At 43.4% G+C, this 19160-nt stretch overlaps 1 protein-coding gene across 1 annotated transcript; it reads right to left on the reverse strand.

The window, feature by feature from the left end:
* Positions 1 to 1087: 1087 nt before the first annotated feature.
* Positions 1088 to 18493, reverse strand: chrd (chordin). Its single transcript, XM_023961777.1, has 21 exons — positions 17980 to 18493; positions 15059 to 15162; positions 14837 to 14963; positions 12694 to 12834; positions 12480 to 12597; positions 11438 to 11525; positions 10464 to 10605; positions 10238 to 10369; positions 9631 to 9713; positions 8145 to 8292; positions 7217 to 7323; positions 5708 to 5987; positions 5380 to 5621; positions 5189 to 5302; positions 4829 to 5020; positions 4582 to 4675; positions 3813 to 3869; positions 3572 to 3675; positions 3193 to 3456; positions 2742 to 2835; positions 1088 to 2044 (listed from the first exon to the last, which is right to left on the reverse strand). Exons 1-21 carry the CDS (start codon positions 18122 to 18124, stop codon positions 1980 to 1982), a joined length of 2841 nt encoding a protein of 946 aa, XP_023817545.1. The 5' UTR covers positions 18125 to 18493; the 3' UTR covers positions 1088 to 1979.
* Positions 18494 to 19160: the final 667 nt, after the last annotated feature.

Below are 19160 nucleotides of genomic sequence, written 5' to 3' on the forward strand. Positions count from 1 at the left end.
TTCGTTCCAATACTAACCTACCAAAAGAACAAGGTCCCGAGTACAAGTGGCTGAAATGAGTTTCCTCCATAGGGTGGCTGGGCGCTCCTGTAGGGTGAGAAGCTTGGTCACCCGTGGAGAGCTCGTAGTAGAACCGCTTCTCCTCCACATCGAAAGGAGCCAGTTGAGGTGGCTCGGGCATCTAGTCCGGATGCCTCCTGGACGCCTCCCTGGGGAGGTGTTCCGGGCATATCCCACTGGGCATGTCCCAACACAGACTTTATTGCAATAATGTTTGACAATCCTAAACCCTAACATTTGGAAACAAAAATAATTTCTTTAAAGGATTCCCAACAACGTGCTCAGAGAAAACAGGAGGTCAAAAGCAAAGATCAGGGAACCTCCAGCTGCCACACAAATACCACCTGGACTCACTGGAGGTCAGCATGATGATGGTTTGGTGCAGTTACGAGCCCTCTCCAGCAGAGGGCAACAGCGCGACTACAGATATGTTTGCATTTACCGGTAGTGGGAGAAATCCACTCTTAATTTGACAGGGTTTGTTCCCAGATCACGTTTGCACACATGTACATCTGTGAACGTATTTGTGTGTTTTTCTGTCTGCGTGCATGTGCATACATATATGTAAATGTAGAGCATGTGAAAGACAAACTACTTAACACACGTGCTGATAGAAACAGAGGAAATGAAAAGAAACAATTCTGTTTTTGATATAAAACCAGAAACAGGAAGCCAAAAATAAGAAGTCACAGAAAAAGGGGGTTGGAGATCAAGGATGACAGGGAAAGTCAAGAAAACACAGAAGCAGTTTAGGGATTGAGCAACAAAAGCAGTAAAATGTAAAAGAATTGTACTAAATACAATTATAAAAAGAAAAGTTTCATTGTGCTTCCATTTAGGAAAAACTGAGGGGTAAAGTAAAAAGATTGAAAGAAGGATTTAGAACAAAAGTTACAAGCATCCTTTGAGGTAACATGATAGCATCAAGATAAGCTCATTTCTTGTTTATGCAGCATCTTTTTTATTTGGTTTTCACACAGCTCAATAAATACAAAAAAAAAAAAAACAAAAGAAAACAACAGACCAACTTAATATTCTGCACAGAGAAAACAAAGAGAAAAAAAACACATTGTCGTTAAAAAAGATACAAACCGAACAAAGTTGGAAAATTCTTTATGTACAGGAGTTTCAAAGAAAACAGCCCAAAAATGCACAAAAACAGCCCACAAATTTACATTCACCGACCACTACAGTAGATAGATTTATTCATCTGAAAGTCCAGACAAACATTCATTCATTCATTCATTCATTCATTCATTCATTCATTCATTCATTCATTCATTCATTCATTCATTCATTTCTTCTGTTTTGTCCCTTTCGGTGTCACAGGGCTGCTGGAGCCTATCCGGCCACTTGTGGGCGAAGGGAGGGGACATCCTGGACAGGTCGCCAGTCTGTCGCAGAGTCCAGACAAACATCCATCAGCCAAAGAAAATTCTACCAAACGCCCTGAAACGGGCTGATGTCATGTTTGCTGAAACGGACAGCTGAAGAAAACTATCTAATGTTATGACTCATGACTCTTCATCTGCGCTCAATCATACTTTTGCCGCTGTGTCCAGTTTGCGCTCCAGCAGCTCTGCCTCAAAGACGAGCTCTGTCAATGGAAGACGACGCACAGTCTTCCCAAAGTCTTCCAAATCCAGCTGGCTTCAAATCCTGCTCCAAGACTGACAGGAATCTACAGCTTCTCTTGTGGAACCTTAAGCAGAGGCAGCAAAGAGGAACGCTTGGTTGATCCACCTTGTTTCTCCGTTTTCATGTTCCTTTTCTTCCATCTTTATTACAATCTTGAAGCTGATAAGAGGGTGGGTGTCTGGCATGGGATGGGAGCTCCCAGTGTGAATTAGGTCCACATGGTAGGAGGAGGAAGAGGAGGGTGGGAAAGGTTTGGTATTCTTCTTAGGAGTTCCAACGGATCAGTGTCTTCTGTTTCTTCCCTTCTCTGGTGCTTTCTTCGTTATCAGACCAGCTTCTTTGTCATCTGTGAGGAAGAGATCAGTCTATTGTCAACGTTGACTAATGTCTCAACACCAGGAAGCTCATTAAAGCTTCAGTTTAGTGAAACTGTGGCCATGTCCGAATTACTTCACTACTCACTACATAGTGAACTATATAATGCGTTTGCCATTTTGTAGAGCTGTCCGAAACTACAATCCCAAAATCGAGCGCCCTAGAAGTTTCCAAGAACTCTCTGCGAAAAACCAGTGTGCATCGATGCTCACTACATTGGCAAATATGGGCTACAATGCATAGCATTAGAACAATTTTTGCAAAGCTTATTTAAATATCAGTTCGATTTTCACTTTATGAAATTGATGATCGCCATTTGACCAAAAAAAAAAAAGTTTTGAGCATGGTGTTTGAATTGCTTTTAAAATCCAGGGCATTACATAGTTCCGCACTATATAGTTTTTCAGTAGTTGGGGATTAGGGTGGGAATTTGGACACAGCCTGTGAGCTCTAATTTGACCACAGATATGTTCTCAGGCTGAAACATCTCAAATTTGTTGGTATTGCTTCTGTTTTTCTACTGTGACTTCTGTAACACCAGGCTGCTTTAGACAGTTAGGCTGGATTTTTTCTCTCTCCCGATTTATGTTTTCTTCATCTCCAAACACTCTATTGTTGATTAACTTTGATCAAGTCACATGTTGTGGCTTGGCGTCTGCGTTGCTCACCTGCACATTTAGGGCAGCAAGAACCATCGGTGCGCGTGATGTTGGAGCAGCTCAGTATGGGACACTGTTTCCGCTGACACTTGGGGACACCATGCTGCAGGAATGGGGAAAAAAAAGAAAAGAAATTATGCCAACAGACGGAGCCATTAAAGCTAATATCAATTGTTGGACGCTTATTACTGAAGAAATCATCAAATCAACAGAAAAACGTGTTGGAAAACACTGCGGGGCAGCAACAGCTCAATCATCAGGAGGGTTTTTCCACCACAGTTGGATGGTAATCAGAATCCTAAATGGAGGCTTTGCAGCTTAAGCCAGAAACTGCCATGGAAAACAGCTTCAATGAAAACATTTTATCTTAAAGTGCGCTCAAAAATCATTTAGGTTAATATTATAACTACCAGCTATGCTTCGGAATATTTTCAACATCTTTACTTTTCACAAAACTTACGTCACACCAGCAGTTGATGCACCTTATCTCGCCCACTAGCGGCACCCAGGGGTGCCAGCTGTCACTGTTCTGGTAATAATTCTTCCCGAATTTGCACTTGCGCGGGCCGTCGCCCTGCATCATGTCCCCATGCTGCAGGCCTGCAGGTGTCCTCTCCTCCTCCGGACACTCCTTACAGCAATCAGAGGGGCTACGCCTCACCGGGTGGCTGCAAGTCAATACTGGACAGGTCAGCTTCTCACAGTGGACCTCCCCTGTAGAACCCTGAGGATTAAAGATAACAGAATGCTTAAAGGTTTACTATGGAAAAAAAGTTTTAGCGTCTTTGTGTTTCCAGTTTAGCCTTAATCATCCATTAGGATTTTAGATGGTTCTTTACCTTGCATGTGCATACAGCACATTTAATGTAGCCAAAAGGAGGAACAAAGGGATGCCAGGTGGTTCCTGGAGCATGCATCGTTTGGTCTCCTTCAAAGTAACAACCTAACAAACAGGGAAGACAAGATTTAAGAGGTCAGTCTGTGTGCAAAAATTCTGGGTGATAATGCATTATAAAAGAGAAATGTCAAACAAAACACAAAACAGCCGTAATAAATAAATCTATTTAACTAAGAAGCTACCTTCAGGGTGTTCTTCCACCTTCTTTAAGGCCTTCATGTCTTTAGGCTCCTTCCTATCTGTCAAAAAGAAAAACAGAAAGACTTGAGTGATGAATGCGACACATTTAAATGTACTGTGTCTGAATGTCCTCCAAAAGGAAGGATCAGAGGGAAGATGTGCAGCTATCAAATGTGCAGCTAACAGATGTACTGGTAATAAGTTCCCTACTGGAGGGAAATGTCTGAGGAGGAATGCAGATGTTATGTAAAAATTTAGTTCACCGTTTGTTTGGCTGAAGGACAAACAGCTATCATTCAGGTCAACTCAATCGAGGGCTTGACTCTTACAGTCAGAACAACAGAAGCAAACCGAAATCTGTCAAACTTGTCCACATTTGACCCATCCTCTGAGGTGAGCCACATTCTCACTCAGCAAGATGGTTTGAACCTCCAATGAAGGTCTCCATGCTGACTGAAAAGTCAGGAGATCCTCAGTGGGTCTGAAAGAACATTTGACCTCCATCTGCTGCAGTTTACTTAGGAACCATAGTGACTCTAACCACAGTTTGACAGTAAGCTGCAGGGAAATACTGTTGATGTTTGGTTTAAAACAAATAAAAATCAACTTATAATAGTAATGATGTTGAAATTACATTGTCTTTTGGGATTTTGATATTGTTATTTAATATTTTACTTTGTTGTTTAATTTTAGAATTTTATTCAAATAAAAAATAAACTAAAACTAATTTTAAATCAAAGCAAAAGTTATAGTAAGTGGCTATTTTCCTACCATCACAGACTGGGCAGCATTTGTCCTCCGGCTGAATGGTTCTGGAACAAGTCTGCACTGGACAGATGACCGGGTCACAGATCACTGTCCGCTTCTACAGGAAGACACAACAAAACGACAAATCATGAGTGGTCAAAGTGGTTTTCAAAGAGGAGACATCATTTTCACTTCCTGTGAGTTTGGAGACATTTAGCTCTCCGCGAGACAAGCATGTGTTATTGCATCGTGATCGGCGCCTTGTCTTTACCTGGCAGCTGCAGGAAAAACACGGGTCATAGTTGGGGGTCCAGTTGGAACCGTGAGCATGGTACTGGTTCTCAAAAAAGCAGGTGTGGGGGTCTTTCTTTATCTCCTCAGGGTCCTTCACAAAGAAGTCCCCGAACTCGGCCTCCTCCCCATCTCCTCCAACACCAAACTTGCAGCTGTTCGGGACATGAACCTCAAGAATGGAACAAAAAGAAAAGTTTAGAGACAAAAGCTGTCACAAAGGTTTTGTGGTACATGTTGAATTGACAGCAGGGTTCATGTTTCCTTTTGTGTGTTTTTTTTTATCAGAATCAGTGTAAAGTTGTCGTGAAGGTTTTGCATTTGGCTTTGCTTTACATACTCTTCCTCGTATTTCTCCTTGAGGGTTCATCTTAGTGATGACTTGGATGAAGGCTGTTCCTTGGTCCAGATGTTGCAGCAGTTCAGCGCTGATGTCCTTTAAAACTCCTTGAGCCTGAGGAGTCAATGTAGAATCTTTTGTGTTTCTGTGTTGAGTCTGAACTTATCGTGGTCATCAAACAGGGAACCTACCTGGGAGCCAAAGAAACCTGTCAGCAGCCTCTTGTGTGAAGAGCCGCTGTCCTCCAAATCTCTAATCTCAGCCAGTCCATGGAGGTGGGCGTTCACTGTGCTGTCATCGGTCTTACTGAGACCTGCAACTATTATTTCATAGTGCAAATGGCACTGTTTGTCTACCGACACCCAGGCGTGGCCAGAGGCTCCGGTTCTCACAGGAGGGGACACAAAGTATCCAGCCAGAGGGGTGGGGAGCTCTGAAGGAGACAAAAAAACATATTCAAAGGTGTTTAAACTCATGCAGAAGAAATCTGACATGAAGCAGAGTGACGGCACTACAAACCGTATCTGGGCACATCCAGACCGCTGTATGGCAGTGCCTTGATCTGCCCACGGAGCTCCCCCTCCTGGTAATGTGCCGTGGCCACATTGATGAAGAGCTCGTTCTGCAGCAGCATGTGGATGTATCGAGCCTCCATGGGACTCCAACTGCCCTCTGCCTGACCAGAGGATTTACTGTACTCTGGGGTCAAATCGTAAAGGATGGAGCGCTTGTTTCTGCGCCGGGGCTTCAGCTCAATGGTGAGGCCCAAGACCTCGCTGCTAAGACCCGCCACCTGGACCTGAGGAACAGAATGACATACTGAAGACTGTTTAACCCCCTAAAACCCAAGCTAATACTTGAGCTAACCCTTTACACACATAGTCACAGGGCTCCAGTTAAGAAGAATTAACTACTGCAGCTATTTAACCCAAAATGTGATGTCCATGCATGTGGATGTCAGGTCTTAAGAAGTTAAGCTGAAGTTAAGGCTGAGTAAATCCATGGATGGGTTTCATCATTTCATTGTGATCAAACTTAGGTCTAAAAATAGAAATTTGAAAGGATAAAATAAAGATATTTAGGAGTTTAAAAATTATAGTTCAATAAAATGGAAAAACTTTGGGAAAAGCAGCCTATTTATGGTAGTCTGGTCCTTTTTGATAATTTTGTAGCTTTACAGTTCATTTCAGAGGAATTTCCTCTCTGATCTTGAGTGAAACTGTTCAATAAACATTAACAGATCAACACAGCACGCTGTAAAAAACAAATTAAACCTAATTAAATACAAAAATCACCAGCAAACATAAATTCTGTGAAACAAGTGTCCAAAAAAAGCCTCATGTTTATCATAACAGTCATTTTTTCTTTGGAAATAAAAAAAAATCCTCTTCTTATTGTTCTGTATGTGTTATCATGCATTCGACTCGGATCAATCACTGCTTACTGATAACGTCTGGCTCCAACATTTCGGCGTCGGAATCGCGGACAAATGGCAATTGAATTGACTTATTTTGGCTGGAGCCAAAAGTGTGGCATTTTCCACACTATTGGGAGCATCGGATTATGAGGTGCACCATATATAAATGGTTTATATTTGAAATTATGTATAAGTGTTTGTGGATTTACAACACCTGCAACTCCCAATCTTGTTTGCAACACATAAAAAAAGACTGATGCCACTAAAACAAACATTTGTGAATACACTAACTCCTTACTCTGTTGGTAACACAAAAGGAAAAAAATCTGACACAACAAATATTTTGACAGCGCACTGTGTACCTCTCAAAAATTGTTTAACCCCTGTCCTATCTTGTGTACATCTAGAATGAATCCATGTATAAGGTGCTATGGAACATAAGGTGCACTGTCGTTTTTTGAAAAAAAAAAAAAGGCTTAAAAGGCTTTTAAGCGTGTCTTACAGTGGCGAAAATAAGGTAAGCCATTTTCAGATGTGATGTCACATTCACTCGTTCCAGGTTCCAAATTCAGTCAGTTATCTGCTCTGACAGATCTAGTAGACCTGCTGACCTTATAGTCCAGCGTTCCGTTACTGTGGAGGTTAAAGATGGCAGATCCCACACCTCCCGTCTTCCCTGGTGTCAATGTGTCTCCGCTGGACATCACACTCTGAATAGCTGAGACAAAAGCAGGTTAAGGTCAGAAGCGTGCCCCTCTCTGTTATGATGATGGGGCAGCTCCAGCATGAGGCAAAGACCGTCTTCAAGACATCATCTCCTCAGGTTTATACCTGCAGACTTTTGGGCACAACAATATAAAACTCTCCAAGAGAAAGCTTAAAGATGAGCTAACCCTTTATGAACGGGGAAACCTCAAGGAGGATTGAGATGAGGGGATTGGGGGGGGGGGGGGGGGGGGTAACAGTGGGGGGAGAAGGAAAAATGCAGGATAAAGAAAAGAACTTTGAAAACGTGAAAAGGAACAATGCCAAAACTACACGATGAGAGGAACACATGATGGGATTGAGTTGTGTGCTGGGCTCAGATTCTTTACACATGACGTCGAGCTGTTAATCACCGCTCTGGAAGAGCGGCGAAGAGTCGCGACCAGCACGCTGTGACCCTGACCAGACCCGTGTGTGAGACTTTGCAAATGTTTTGCACACCTGCATTGCTGTGCAGGTTTAAACTGACAGCAAGAATATCTAAGAGACAGGCTGATCTCCTGTTAGAAGATCGTGTGTCTTCATGTTTTCAGACCCGAATGACCACAGCATTCCTCTGCTGTCCGTGTTTGAGTCATAAATGGAGTCCATAAACATGACAAGACAGAATAGAGACAGAAAGTCAGAGTATTTACAGATCAGAAGGACAACCCCCCCCCCCACACACACACACACACAGAAACATAAGCCAACACGGACACAAACCACATCCTCAGGAGCCTCAGAAGTTTCAGGCTTTTAAATTTTATGAAGAAGATCTCCAGAAACACTTACTGTCACAGGACTTTCTGCTGGTGATGAATCCGGAGATCCGCCGGGGGTCTTGACCCTGAGTTTCTATGGTTATCTCCAGCTGACCTCGATATAACAATAACAGTTCCCGGCTGGTTAAGTTGGTCAGTACTTCTGCAAAGTCTGGATCCTGCAGAAGAATTTGACATTAGAAAAACGTTCTCCATAAAAAAAAGCCTTCCTAATGCCAAGGATGAAAACTTGTCTTCAGAAAGTCTGAGCTTGTATTGGTGCAACACTGACCGACAAAACAACCTCTTAAAATTAAAGACAGATGAGAGTTTTCTGTTTTGAGTTTGTTCAAAGCAAAGAGAATCAGCACTAAACAAAGATGACGGCAAGACAAGAGCGTTCAAGACAAACATTTATATTACGTAAGGACACTGAGATGGCCAAATTGTACCTCCAGGCGGGAATTGAGCTGCGTTCACAGATGTAACTCATGAACTTTGATTTGAAGCAGACGGATCGGAGCGGACTTCGAGGACGACTGAGTTATTGGGACAGACGGATGAGGGTGTTAAAGAAATGTAGCTTTTATGACTGCAGGCCTGAGTTCAACATAAATATACATGAAGCAGAAACTCACAGCAGCCAAAACAGCACACTGGGAGGGGCTTCTCGTATTTGGCGAAGAAAATGAGACTCGGAAACGAGGGAGAAATAGAACCACGGAGCCCAACGAGGAGCATCAGGCCTTTAGGTCTCGGCAGAATTAGAAACAGATCCACCTTTCATCAACCCCCCCCCAAATCTGAGAATACAGACCACTAACCATTGACATGTGTGTGTAAGCAGTGCATCCCCCTCCTCGTGTTATCCCCCCCCCCCCCCCCCCGCCCCGCCCCCTGACAAAGTTCTGCCCCACACTATTCTTTGTCTCTTTCACTGTTTCTTGTCGTGTCTGAGGATGGTTAGCCAGGGTCAGAGGAATGACGGAAAACCAAGATGTGGCAACTAATCCACATCAGTTCCCATGAGCCCATGAGTGTGTGTGTGTGGGGGTTTGTGTGTGTGTGTGTGGTGGTGGTGGTGGTGGGGGGGGGTGACTGTGCTTAGTCAAAAACCCCAAAAAGTAAACTCTAAGAAAATGAGTTGGCAATAGATTCCTGAATATTTCTGTCCTGCAGCAGTCCTGGACTGAAGGAGCAGATTGTTTACACAATATTACTTTCTTACTGCGTCGATGAGTGAAAATTTCACCCCCGTCACATACTCAAAAACTTGCCAAAATTTGCACACACCTTGTATCCGGTGAAAATGAATTTTTTACATAATTGACGACCACCCCCAAAATGATGATATCACAGTGGGAGAAACTTTTTTAAAAAAATGAATGGGATCCAAAATCTCATATGGGGTTACAAAAAATATATTTTTGATTTTATTTAACTGTTTTTTTTAATATCATCAAAAATTGGATTTTACTATTTTGTCTGCAGCTCTCTACATGCGTGTTGTCACTCACATGGGAGGTGATATTGGCCCTGATCTCTCTCAGGACGCGCTGGCGGTGGACCAGCTGGACCCGGATGGGCACCATCACAGGCTCTGGGAACAAACAGAGAAGAAATTATGACTTTTTTCAGGCTTTGCTTTAAACATTTGTCTAAAAAAATACCATCAATCCAAGGTTTTTGCTTAACTTGAATCAAGGCTTTATTATGAAGTAAGTGGGTCAGAACTTAGCTGTTAAGATGCAGGCGGACAAATGTGGTAACGTTTAGTAAACATTCAAAATGTCATTATTTTTGATGTTTTGCTGTTGCTGCTCTGCTTTAGTTTTGATGTGGTGAAAATCCATCTGCTCCAGATGCAGCGCTGCATCAATTCTTTGTAATATTTCCAATGAATGTCAAAAGTGTTTCCATGTCAGGAGTTCACCAGCAGATTCTGGATTACTTCTTCTTCTTCACAAACTTTCTTTACATGAGATGAAAAATGGAAATTTGTGAATCCTCCTGGAGCATCTGATTTTAAAAGTGACCTCTGAAAAAGGTTAGAGTGTAGAGCCCTGACCTGCAGCATCTCTATCAAAAACTTCTCCTCTCAGTGTGTCCTCCTCTTCCTCTCACCTTTGTGCTTGATGAGACCCTGCATGATGAGGATGAAGTGGAGGTTGTTCTCGCTGTCACTTAAGGTCAACATGGCGATTCCTCCCATTCCAGAGTTCTCCTTCTCTGATGTCAGGATTGAACTGACCGTCTCTGCACAGTCCGAGAGCAGATCATCAGAAAGTCTGTCTTTTTTCCAAAGAAAACCCACACTTTTACACTGCATGAATCCACGGCACAAACTCACCAGCGAACAGCGCCCTGTGTTTGATGACCTTCCCCTCCAGTTCTCCCCCTCTACTCCCAGACGTGGCCATGCTGATGCGCATTTGTTCGGACTGCAGCTGTCTCAGGAGAGGCTTGGCCACGTTCTTCCACACTCCACAGATCTACAGAAGAACACACATGCAGGTACTGTTTGGTGCTTTTGTGGTCCTGCTGAGAACATTTACCCACAAAAAAAATGTTTTTGGATTTTTCAGCTTCTCAAATCAAATCAAATCAAATCAAACCACATGAAAACATCAAATCTGCTCTCAAGTTTTGGCTGCAAGGCTTGAACTCAAAACCGCGACTCCTTCAGACTCGGGAGAGGAAATGTGGCTGTTTGCCCGCACCTCATAACTTTGGCTTCATGGGTAATCTCTATTCTAATTAGCAATGCTCTCTGTCTCCCTGCAAGGCCATGATGTCACATGTGAAAAATTCTCCTTCCTTCCAATGTTCTGCTCAGCAACCCCCCCCCCCCCCCCCCCCCCCCCCCCATCTTCCTTTCAGTGTTTTCTCTGCAGTCCTGCTCTACTCGATGCTAACATCTATCAAAAAACAACCAAAAGCCAGTTTCAGGGGCTGCAGCCGCCCTGAGCACAGGTCAGAAACGAAGTGCAGAGACACCAGTGAACATCAGTCCATAAAACATCTGTGGATCCATCAGTTCACTGATTTTTGCAGGTGATGTTTGAGAGGTCTTAGCCCTACAGCTGAAGACTGAAATCAGACGCTTATTTAGCCAGCAGGCGAGTGACTCATAATAACTCATAATAACTGCAATCAGACTGACTTTACAATGTTTAGAATTGGGCAACAAAGAGGAAGAGAAGTTTCCCTGTGTTTATGTGTGTGTGTTTTTATTTACTGTTACATAGTGAGTTATGAGTTCTGGTTTCTCTGACTTCTAGAACTCACACATGTTCAACCAGAAGATGAGATGGTTCTTCTTACCATGTCTGACGGCTCTTTGGGGATTTTATATTCAAATGCAGTGGTCCCATCGGAGTCCATGAAGACCACCTTAGTGGGGCGGCTCATTCTGCAAAAGACAGAGTCAGAGATGCAAACATAATTCAAGTTACAGTTAGTAGCACCCATGATTAACTCAGTTTGGCAAAAAGATTAACATTAGTATTATTTACACAGAAAAAAATAGTGTCGTTGAACAAAACTAAAAAGTATTTGTTTTCATTCATGTGTTTTAATAGAGCTTTTTTCCTTTTTTTAAGAAAACTTTTAGGCTTTCTTGCCAGCAGAACTCATCATTTCAATGTCTAAAACCAACTCAGTAGCCTTGTGGTAGAGTGTCCACCCTGAGACTGGTTTAAATCTACAGTCGAGTCATACCAAAGACTCCAAAAAGGGTACCCAGTATCTCCCTGACATTCAGCATTAAGGGGTTGGATTGGGGGATTAAACCACCAAAATGGTTCCTGAGCGTTGCTGTTTCTGAAGTTCACCACGCCCCCAGGGGATGGGTCAAATGCAGAGAACAGACTTCATACAAGTATGTGACAGCTAATGGAACTTTTTAAGTCACATCTACTCAAAATCTTTAATTTTCATGTTTGGAGCTTTAACACCCACTCTCAATGGGTCTTTGTTGTAGCTGGAGCTGACATAGCCTCCTGACTACCAGCAATGCAAATGTTTGAGGTGTACAAGACATCTCTAAACCTGAATATCTCATAAGTACTGCATCCTACTGAATGAACTCCTTCTGGTATCTACAGAGGACATTTGGGGCTTTTAAGTGATGCCAAATATGTAGGGGTGGGGCTCTGGCAATTGTAGTTTTGGTGGATTTAAAAAACTAGCTAAATAAAATGTTATTTCTTCGGTAGTCAGGAGAATATTATGCATCTGCAGTTTACTGCCACATCCTTTAGTAACAGGGACTTAGTTAGCTGAAAATGTCTGGTATGGAGCTCTCAGTCACCGATCAATCATGTTAATTCAAAAAATCTGAATAAATAGAAAAATAGAAACTTACCTCTCATATGTGATGGAGAAGGTCAAGCTGGTCCTGGTCAGAGTTAAGCGAACTCTGGCAACTCCGCTTGAGCTGGGCAGCCATGAGTTGGTCACTCCTGTCAACAACGCTACAAAATCTGCAGAGGAAGAACAGGAAGAGTCCTGAACATCAATGATAGGTGGACAAACCCTTTCCGTGAGCAGCAGGGTTCATCCACATGAGTGTCGCATACCGGTCCGGCTCTCTCCTGGGTTTGTGTCTTCAGAGCTCTGATAAGACCTGTCGTTGTAGGATTTGTGGAGATCATCGTCTTTGCTCTTCTCATTCAAGAACTCAAAGCCATCAAGGAGAGGGTCGCTTTGTTTCTTGGTATCTAGATCCAGAAAAAAAAATACTATTATTCTATGCAGTTCTATACAATCAATCTAAAACACAAGATTATAGAAGATTAAATGATAAAACCACACGAGATGCAGCAAGAGTTTGTCAATGGTACAACATCACAGATCATGAATTCCCAGAGGAGTAAACCTGCTTACATTTCCACCATTCGTGTGTTTGTGTGTGTGTGTGTTTGACCCAACATAATCAATGTGAAGAATCATTGTGTTCTCGAGTGCTCAACAAATATTTGTGCTTAATGAGCTGTGGCAAAATCAGCAATGGACAAAGATGGAGGTTATATGTCCAACAGTTAGGCTGCGTCCTTCAGTCACACTTCATCTAATGTGGTCAGAAGTCTTTTGATGGGCCAGAAGATAGAAAAGTTCCACTGAGGTTCAAACTGCAAACATTTCAAAAGTCAGGTCTGGATGGAGAGTTTCTCTATCGGACTCTGCAGAGCTGGAAATGGAGGTTAATGTGCTGCTCTTCCAGATAGAAGTCCAGAAAAGACATTTATCACAAACACGTCTTTGCTCTGCTACTTTGTCGTTCTCACTGCCGACGCTGCTGAGGAGCCTGAGGAGGTCTGCGATTTTTACAAAGACCTGCTGTTCCTTCTGAATTGCTGTGTTCTGATGTAATATGTGGACTTACTGCTCACAGAAACTCAAATACACACCTGCAGAGGAATCATTCAGCTAATTAGAGCTCCCCTGACTTCTTCTGGAGTAAGAACATCACACACTGGGTTTTTAATTTAGGTAAACTAAGTAAGCATTTTCTGAGGAGATTGTTAGGAAGATCTGCTTCCTTTCTTTGCCTCCTAAAAATAAAGAAACATGTCTCCATTCTTCTAGAAACTCCCGACTCCTGTTCTCCATTCTGGACCTCTTAAGGTCTGGTCTGTGTCACTCTTACCTCTTAGTTCTGAACCATCAGCTGCTCCAATGCAGGAAAAACCGCTACACACCTTTTTATTTATGGCACTTAGAAAAACACACTAGGCGCAGCGCTGCTAAAGCTGAGACGAACACACACTCTCAAGCTTTTCATAAACACAAACACACATATGCTGACACCAAAAACACAGACAAACAAGCTCAAGCTTTTCCTTCACACAAGCTGACACACCAACAGACATTCAAACACAAACATAAACACACACACAAGTATTCACATTAATATGTGGAGACATACACAACACATGCAGGCATATAAGAACACAAATATACACACACTCAAGCATGCACTCACAAACACATGCATAAACATGAACACACACATACTTGAATACAAGCACAGAAAAACAATGTGCATTCACACACACACACACCCAAATGCCCACATAGACACACAAACTAGCAAAGACACACACACAATCACACGACCCACATATTGACAAACACATGCAGACACACAAACAGACACACACACTGACAAACAGAGACTCAAACGCACATGTGCATTCACACACACACAGGAATCCACACATTTACACACACACACCAACCCCCCCCCGCCACACACACAGTCTCTGCAGTTCTTTATTTTTTCTTTCCATTCCATCAGACAGAAAAACCTCCAACCTGTGTGTAACGGAACGCAGAATGAAGACACACCCTGAGTGTGATCATGAGTAGGGGAGCTCTGACTGACACACTTTTTTAACAGCTGGTGTTGGTGGGTGTTTGTATATATGTGGTTGGGTTTTATTTTTTACATTTAATTTTAAAAATAAATAACCACTTCTTGCAGCTTCACTGAAAATCCAATGACTGTTTCTCAAACTGAACAAAAAGTGAAAGAATTTAACAAAATAAAATACAGAATCAACAGATGAAAACGCTAAGCTGGAGGGTTTCATCTGCATTTGTGTTCTGCTTTAGTAAAAATTGAAAGTGAGGATTCAAACATGCCAGAACATTCCCTTCTGCACTCTGAAGTGTTGAACAGACCGGAGCAGGAGGTGAAGGTTTGAGTCAGAGGATTACCTTTAGGGCAGCTCTTGCAGCAGTTCCCTGGCAGCAGGACGGGATCGTCACAGTCCAGGTCCGGACAGTCCTGCTTTATATTCTTGCAGTTGACCTTCCCAGACTTCTTTCCCCGACGATGTTTTTGCTGCCAGAGAAACACAGGAAGCAACAGAGTGCAGTAAGCCTAAGCAGGAAGCTGAGCCCGGCCGCTGAACGTATGTGAATCTATAAAAGACTTACGGGTTCGCAGTAGCACTGGATACAGTGCATGACGCCAAAAGGCTCCCCCAGATCCGGGTGCCACGTGTCTTCCAAAGAATAAGATCGACCTCCAAAGGAGCATTCTGCACATAAAGATGACAGACCAATAATTAAATCCTCCAACCAGTCGACCACTTTAATCATCCATTATAAAAACAGATAAAGCCTCCGGAGTAAAGGATTTATTGCAGAGGAAAAAGAGAAGATTCCCTTGGAACATGTGGTTTGGGCTGAACTTCGGTTCCTACTTTTCAGGAGAACTCTGGGATTTTAATTAAGCATTAAATTGCACCACTTGATGACAAACTACACCAGCTGGACCATATGAAAACACACAAAAGCAGCACGGTTCACCGGCCGGACATGTTGGGGTTCACAGAAACACACTGGACGCCTCATGAGTCGTGGCACTCAGCCCCGCATCCTGTCGAACTTAAATGATCCAAGAGCAAAAGACGAGGAAGATGAGGAAACGTTCCCACAAGGAATGATCAGAGTCCCAGGAAAGAAGACGTTTTAGGTTTAATTAGCAGAGCTGTGTGAACCCGCGCTGCCATGTTTTCAAGGATCACGAGAGGATTAGCTCTGTGGCTGCAGTGCTAACTTGTTAGATCAACAAAATGGCAGATAATATGTGCTTTTTAGCAAAGTAGTCAAAAAGTCAATAGATTTAAAAGAAGCTCTTTTTGTGTGAAAAACAGCAATTGTCATTTTCATTATGTTTAATGCAACCATAGACATAAAACACTCAGGTCTGATCTGAAAGCTAAGGAGTTCTGTTACAGCAGATCAAAACAGCATTTAGTGCCATTATTACTATACTGCAGGCATAATGAGTGTGTGCAGCAGTGAGGTCCTGCAGGACTATAACAGTTATTTCTGCCTGTAAGCTGTGCGTGGGACATAAACGGGGTTTGAAGGCCGGTCCCGCTCGCTGCTGCTGTCAGCCTGGTTCACATTAGGCCTTCATTAGAGCGGCTGCATGCCTTCAGCAGTTCAGCAACCGTCACAGGGAGCCAAGCTGAGCGCCGTCCGCTCCGCCTGCCACTTCTCCCTGCTGGAATGCATCATCTCGGAGGAGCCAGTGCGTGTAATGGAAATTCAATTGATTACAGTTTCCAGCGTTGAGCTGCACAGTGTGAGGCTGTGTTAAACAGGGAGTTCCCGCTGTTCTGAAGCGCGGGAACTGTTACCTTAAACCACAACAAGGGAAAGGACTTTTACACATGAATCCCACCTGAAGGCCCTCGCTGATGCAGACGTTTACGGCTTTCTATAGCCAAAACATGCGCGCCCAGGAGCTTTTATAGAGAAAATGTTCTGATCTGTGGGTCATTTTTTGCAGACTTGGGATTTTTGTTTCTGTCTCACAGGCTTTAGTTAGAAACAACCATCTGCCCCAGTTTTCATGTATAGAAACAAAATAAATTCATGACCATGCCCGTTTACAGGCTGCAATGAGACACCAACAGTCTCACAAAAGCAAGGAGAATTGTCTGCCAAATGCACAGGAGTGTGTGTTTGTGTGTGTGTGTGTGTGTGGGGGGGGGGTTCATTGGCCACCCCCTGACCCTCTCAGAGAACTGCGGTGAGTGAGAGCCCAACCAAGTCAATTTAGTCATCACTTTATGCAATACAGTTTGTTGGAAGGCCACACCCCTACCACTTGAAAGCGGGCTACACAAAATCTGTCATGCATTCTGAGCGTTTGGATGAGGCGGGCAGCAGGCTCCACCTACTTTTATTGAGGCATCTGATTGGTCAGTTAGTAAATTGAATAACTTGAACTACAGAAAAAAATATCACTAAAAAAAGAGAATTATCAAGAACATGTTAAAAAAATGTAGCAGAACAAGAATGGTTACTCTGAGAAGTTAAAATACTGTAATAGCTGTTGTTTTGAACGCCAGGGGGGAACGGTCACTCAGTCCAGTTCTCGTATACAGTCAATGGCCACCCCAACAGAAAAGTGATTTGTGCCTGGTTAAATCCATAAATCAACACCCTCCCCCCACCACCACCAACAACACCACCACCACACAGGGAGAAATGCTAAACAGCTGATTCAGTCAGTTTGTGTTTTTCACTGCAGGCAAAACTAGCTGCACATCAGAGGATGGATGATGGACAGATAAGTGAGACGTCTGTCAGGTTTTCTTCTGAAAAGTCAGGAACACAAAAGTTCTCATGGAGAATGTTCAGTTTAAAAAAGTAAGCGATTGAAGACGGATGTTTCCAGACGTGTTATACTCAACCATCATGAGAATCCTGTTATATATTTTTGCTCTAAAACTTCTTAGAAGACAAATTTTTGGATGCTTTCTGCTGAATCCATCACCAACGAAATACAGAAAGAAAGAAAAAATACATTAGCAATGAAGCATCTATATTTCATATTTTGCCTCTTCACAGTCAAAGCTGTTTAATTCTCCTTAACAAAAGCTCTGGCCCCCCACAAATGTTTTGGACTCCCGCTGCCAGCACAACACATTCAACACCAACATCAAAATACGTAACACTCGCAGCTGCCCTCTTGAGGTCATTCCATGTAAATCTGGTTTAATGCATTCTCCTCTGGTCCTGGAATTCTGTCATCCTGCATGTTTTCCGAACATCCGGGTCCTGTTTGCTGCTAATTACCTGCATCAGGTGTGTTCAGTCAATTAAAACCTTAAACCGTCTGGCTGTTCAGCAGTGATGTGGGACAGCTGGGAAACACGCTGGTGGAGAATCATCAGAAAATCAGAGCTGAAGACCACAGAACCGGACTCGCTTCTGTCATATAACGGATCCATTACCGGACCAGAGAACACACCGGAGCTCCGGTGGTTATGCTCAAGCTTGACGTCAACCTGTCGCCGTCATTTCAACCAGCTTTGCTGAACGTGTGAGGCTTTTACCTTCCAGTTCTTTGGAAGCCAGCGGCTCTCTCTCCGACTGGATGGGCAGAGTTGGAGACTTTAGCCGCGATGCTTGTCCCGCGTGAAGCCACCACGCGCAGCTCAGGACGCACAGCAGGGAGCGGAGCGCGCAGGGAACCAGCATCCCAAATCTCCAGAAAAGGTTCTCCGAAAACGCCTGATTTGATCAAACAAAAAACCAATGACTCCCGCGCGTTTAGAGGCCCCACGTGTGAGTTTCCCTTAAAATATCCAAAAGTTTGAGTCGGGTAGATGTTTTCCGCGCGGAGGCAGTTACTCAAAAGCTGCAGGCTCCTCTCTGAGCCGTCCCTCTCGGTTTTATAGCCTGCCTCGCTGACAGCCTGAAGCAGCCACCGTTAGGGAGGAGGGAAGGGTGGGATGAAAGATGGGTGGGGGTGGGCGATGGAGAGGAAATGGACAGCTCCGTGAGACTTTATAATATGCAAATAGCTCTGCTGAGGAATCGTTTTGCGTTTCAGCAATCATCTCTAAATTTTGACGAAAATGACTCGTACTGCGTAAACCTGGATTTCGGGGGATTCCTCATTCCTGATGTGAGTGATGATGATGAGGACCAAATGTTCGCCTATCGGGCAGATTGTCGTTCGGTCTCCTCATAGATTTATGGCTGCTCTGCTTTGATTTCACACTCTGCAGCCATAAAACCTGAAGGAACACTTGTTGGTTGTGTGGAAGAGCTCACCAAAGTCATCTGACACCCACAGAAAGCGGAGTTCTATGAGCGCTCCTGCCGAGCGAGAGAGTGAATCTCCAGATCATGTACAGTAAGGAATGCGCTCCTTATTTTTTCAACTGGAGCTCAGGCCTAAGTGATTTAACAGTAACAAATGAAAATGTTTGGGATTCTTTGAGACAGATCCGTCTTCTGCCGTTTTTTTCTGCTGTTTTAAGGTTTCTGTGAAGCTCCTGGACGCTGTAGGAAGCCTTATGATTTACGCAACTCATCAGGCATCCCTGGGCATGCGCAGGTGCCAGAAGTTGAGTTTGCTGCCAACGTTAGCCTCACATTATGAGAAAATGCAACATGTCTGGAAAACGTATCCAGCAGAGTGTGGAGCGGGTCAACTTCCATAAGTCTCCTGGTGTGCGTGTGTCTGTGTGTCATTAGTCTTCTTTTTTGACTGATTTATGACAAAGTT

Source organism: Oryzias latipes, chromosome 13, assembly GCF_002234675.1.
Source record: "Oryzias latipes chromosome 13, ASM223467v1".
Taxonomy (NCBI): Eukaryota; Metazoa; Chordata; class Actinopteri; order Beloniformes; family Adrianichthyidae; genus Oryzias; species Oryzias latipes.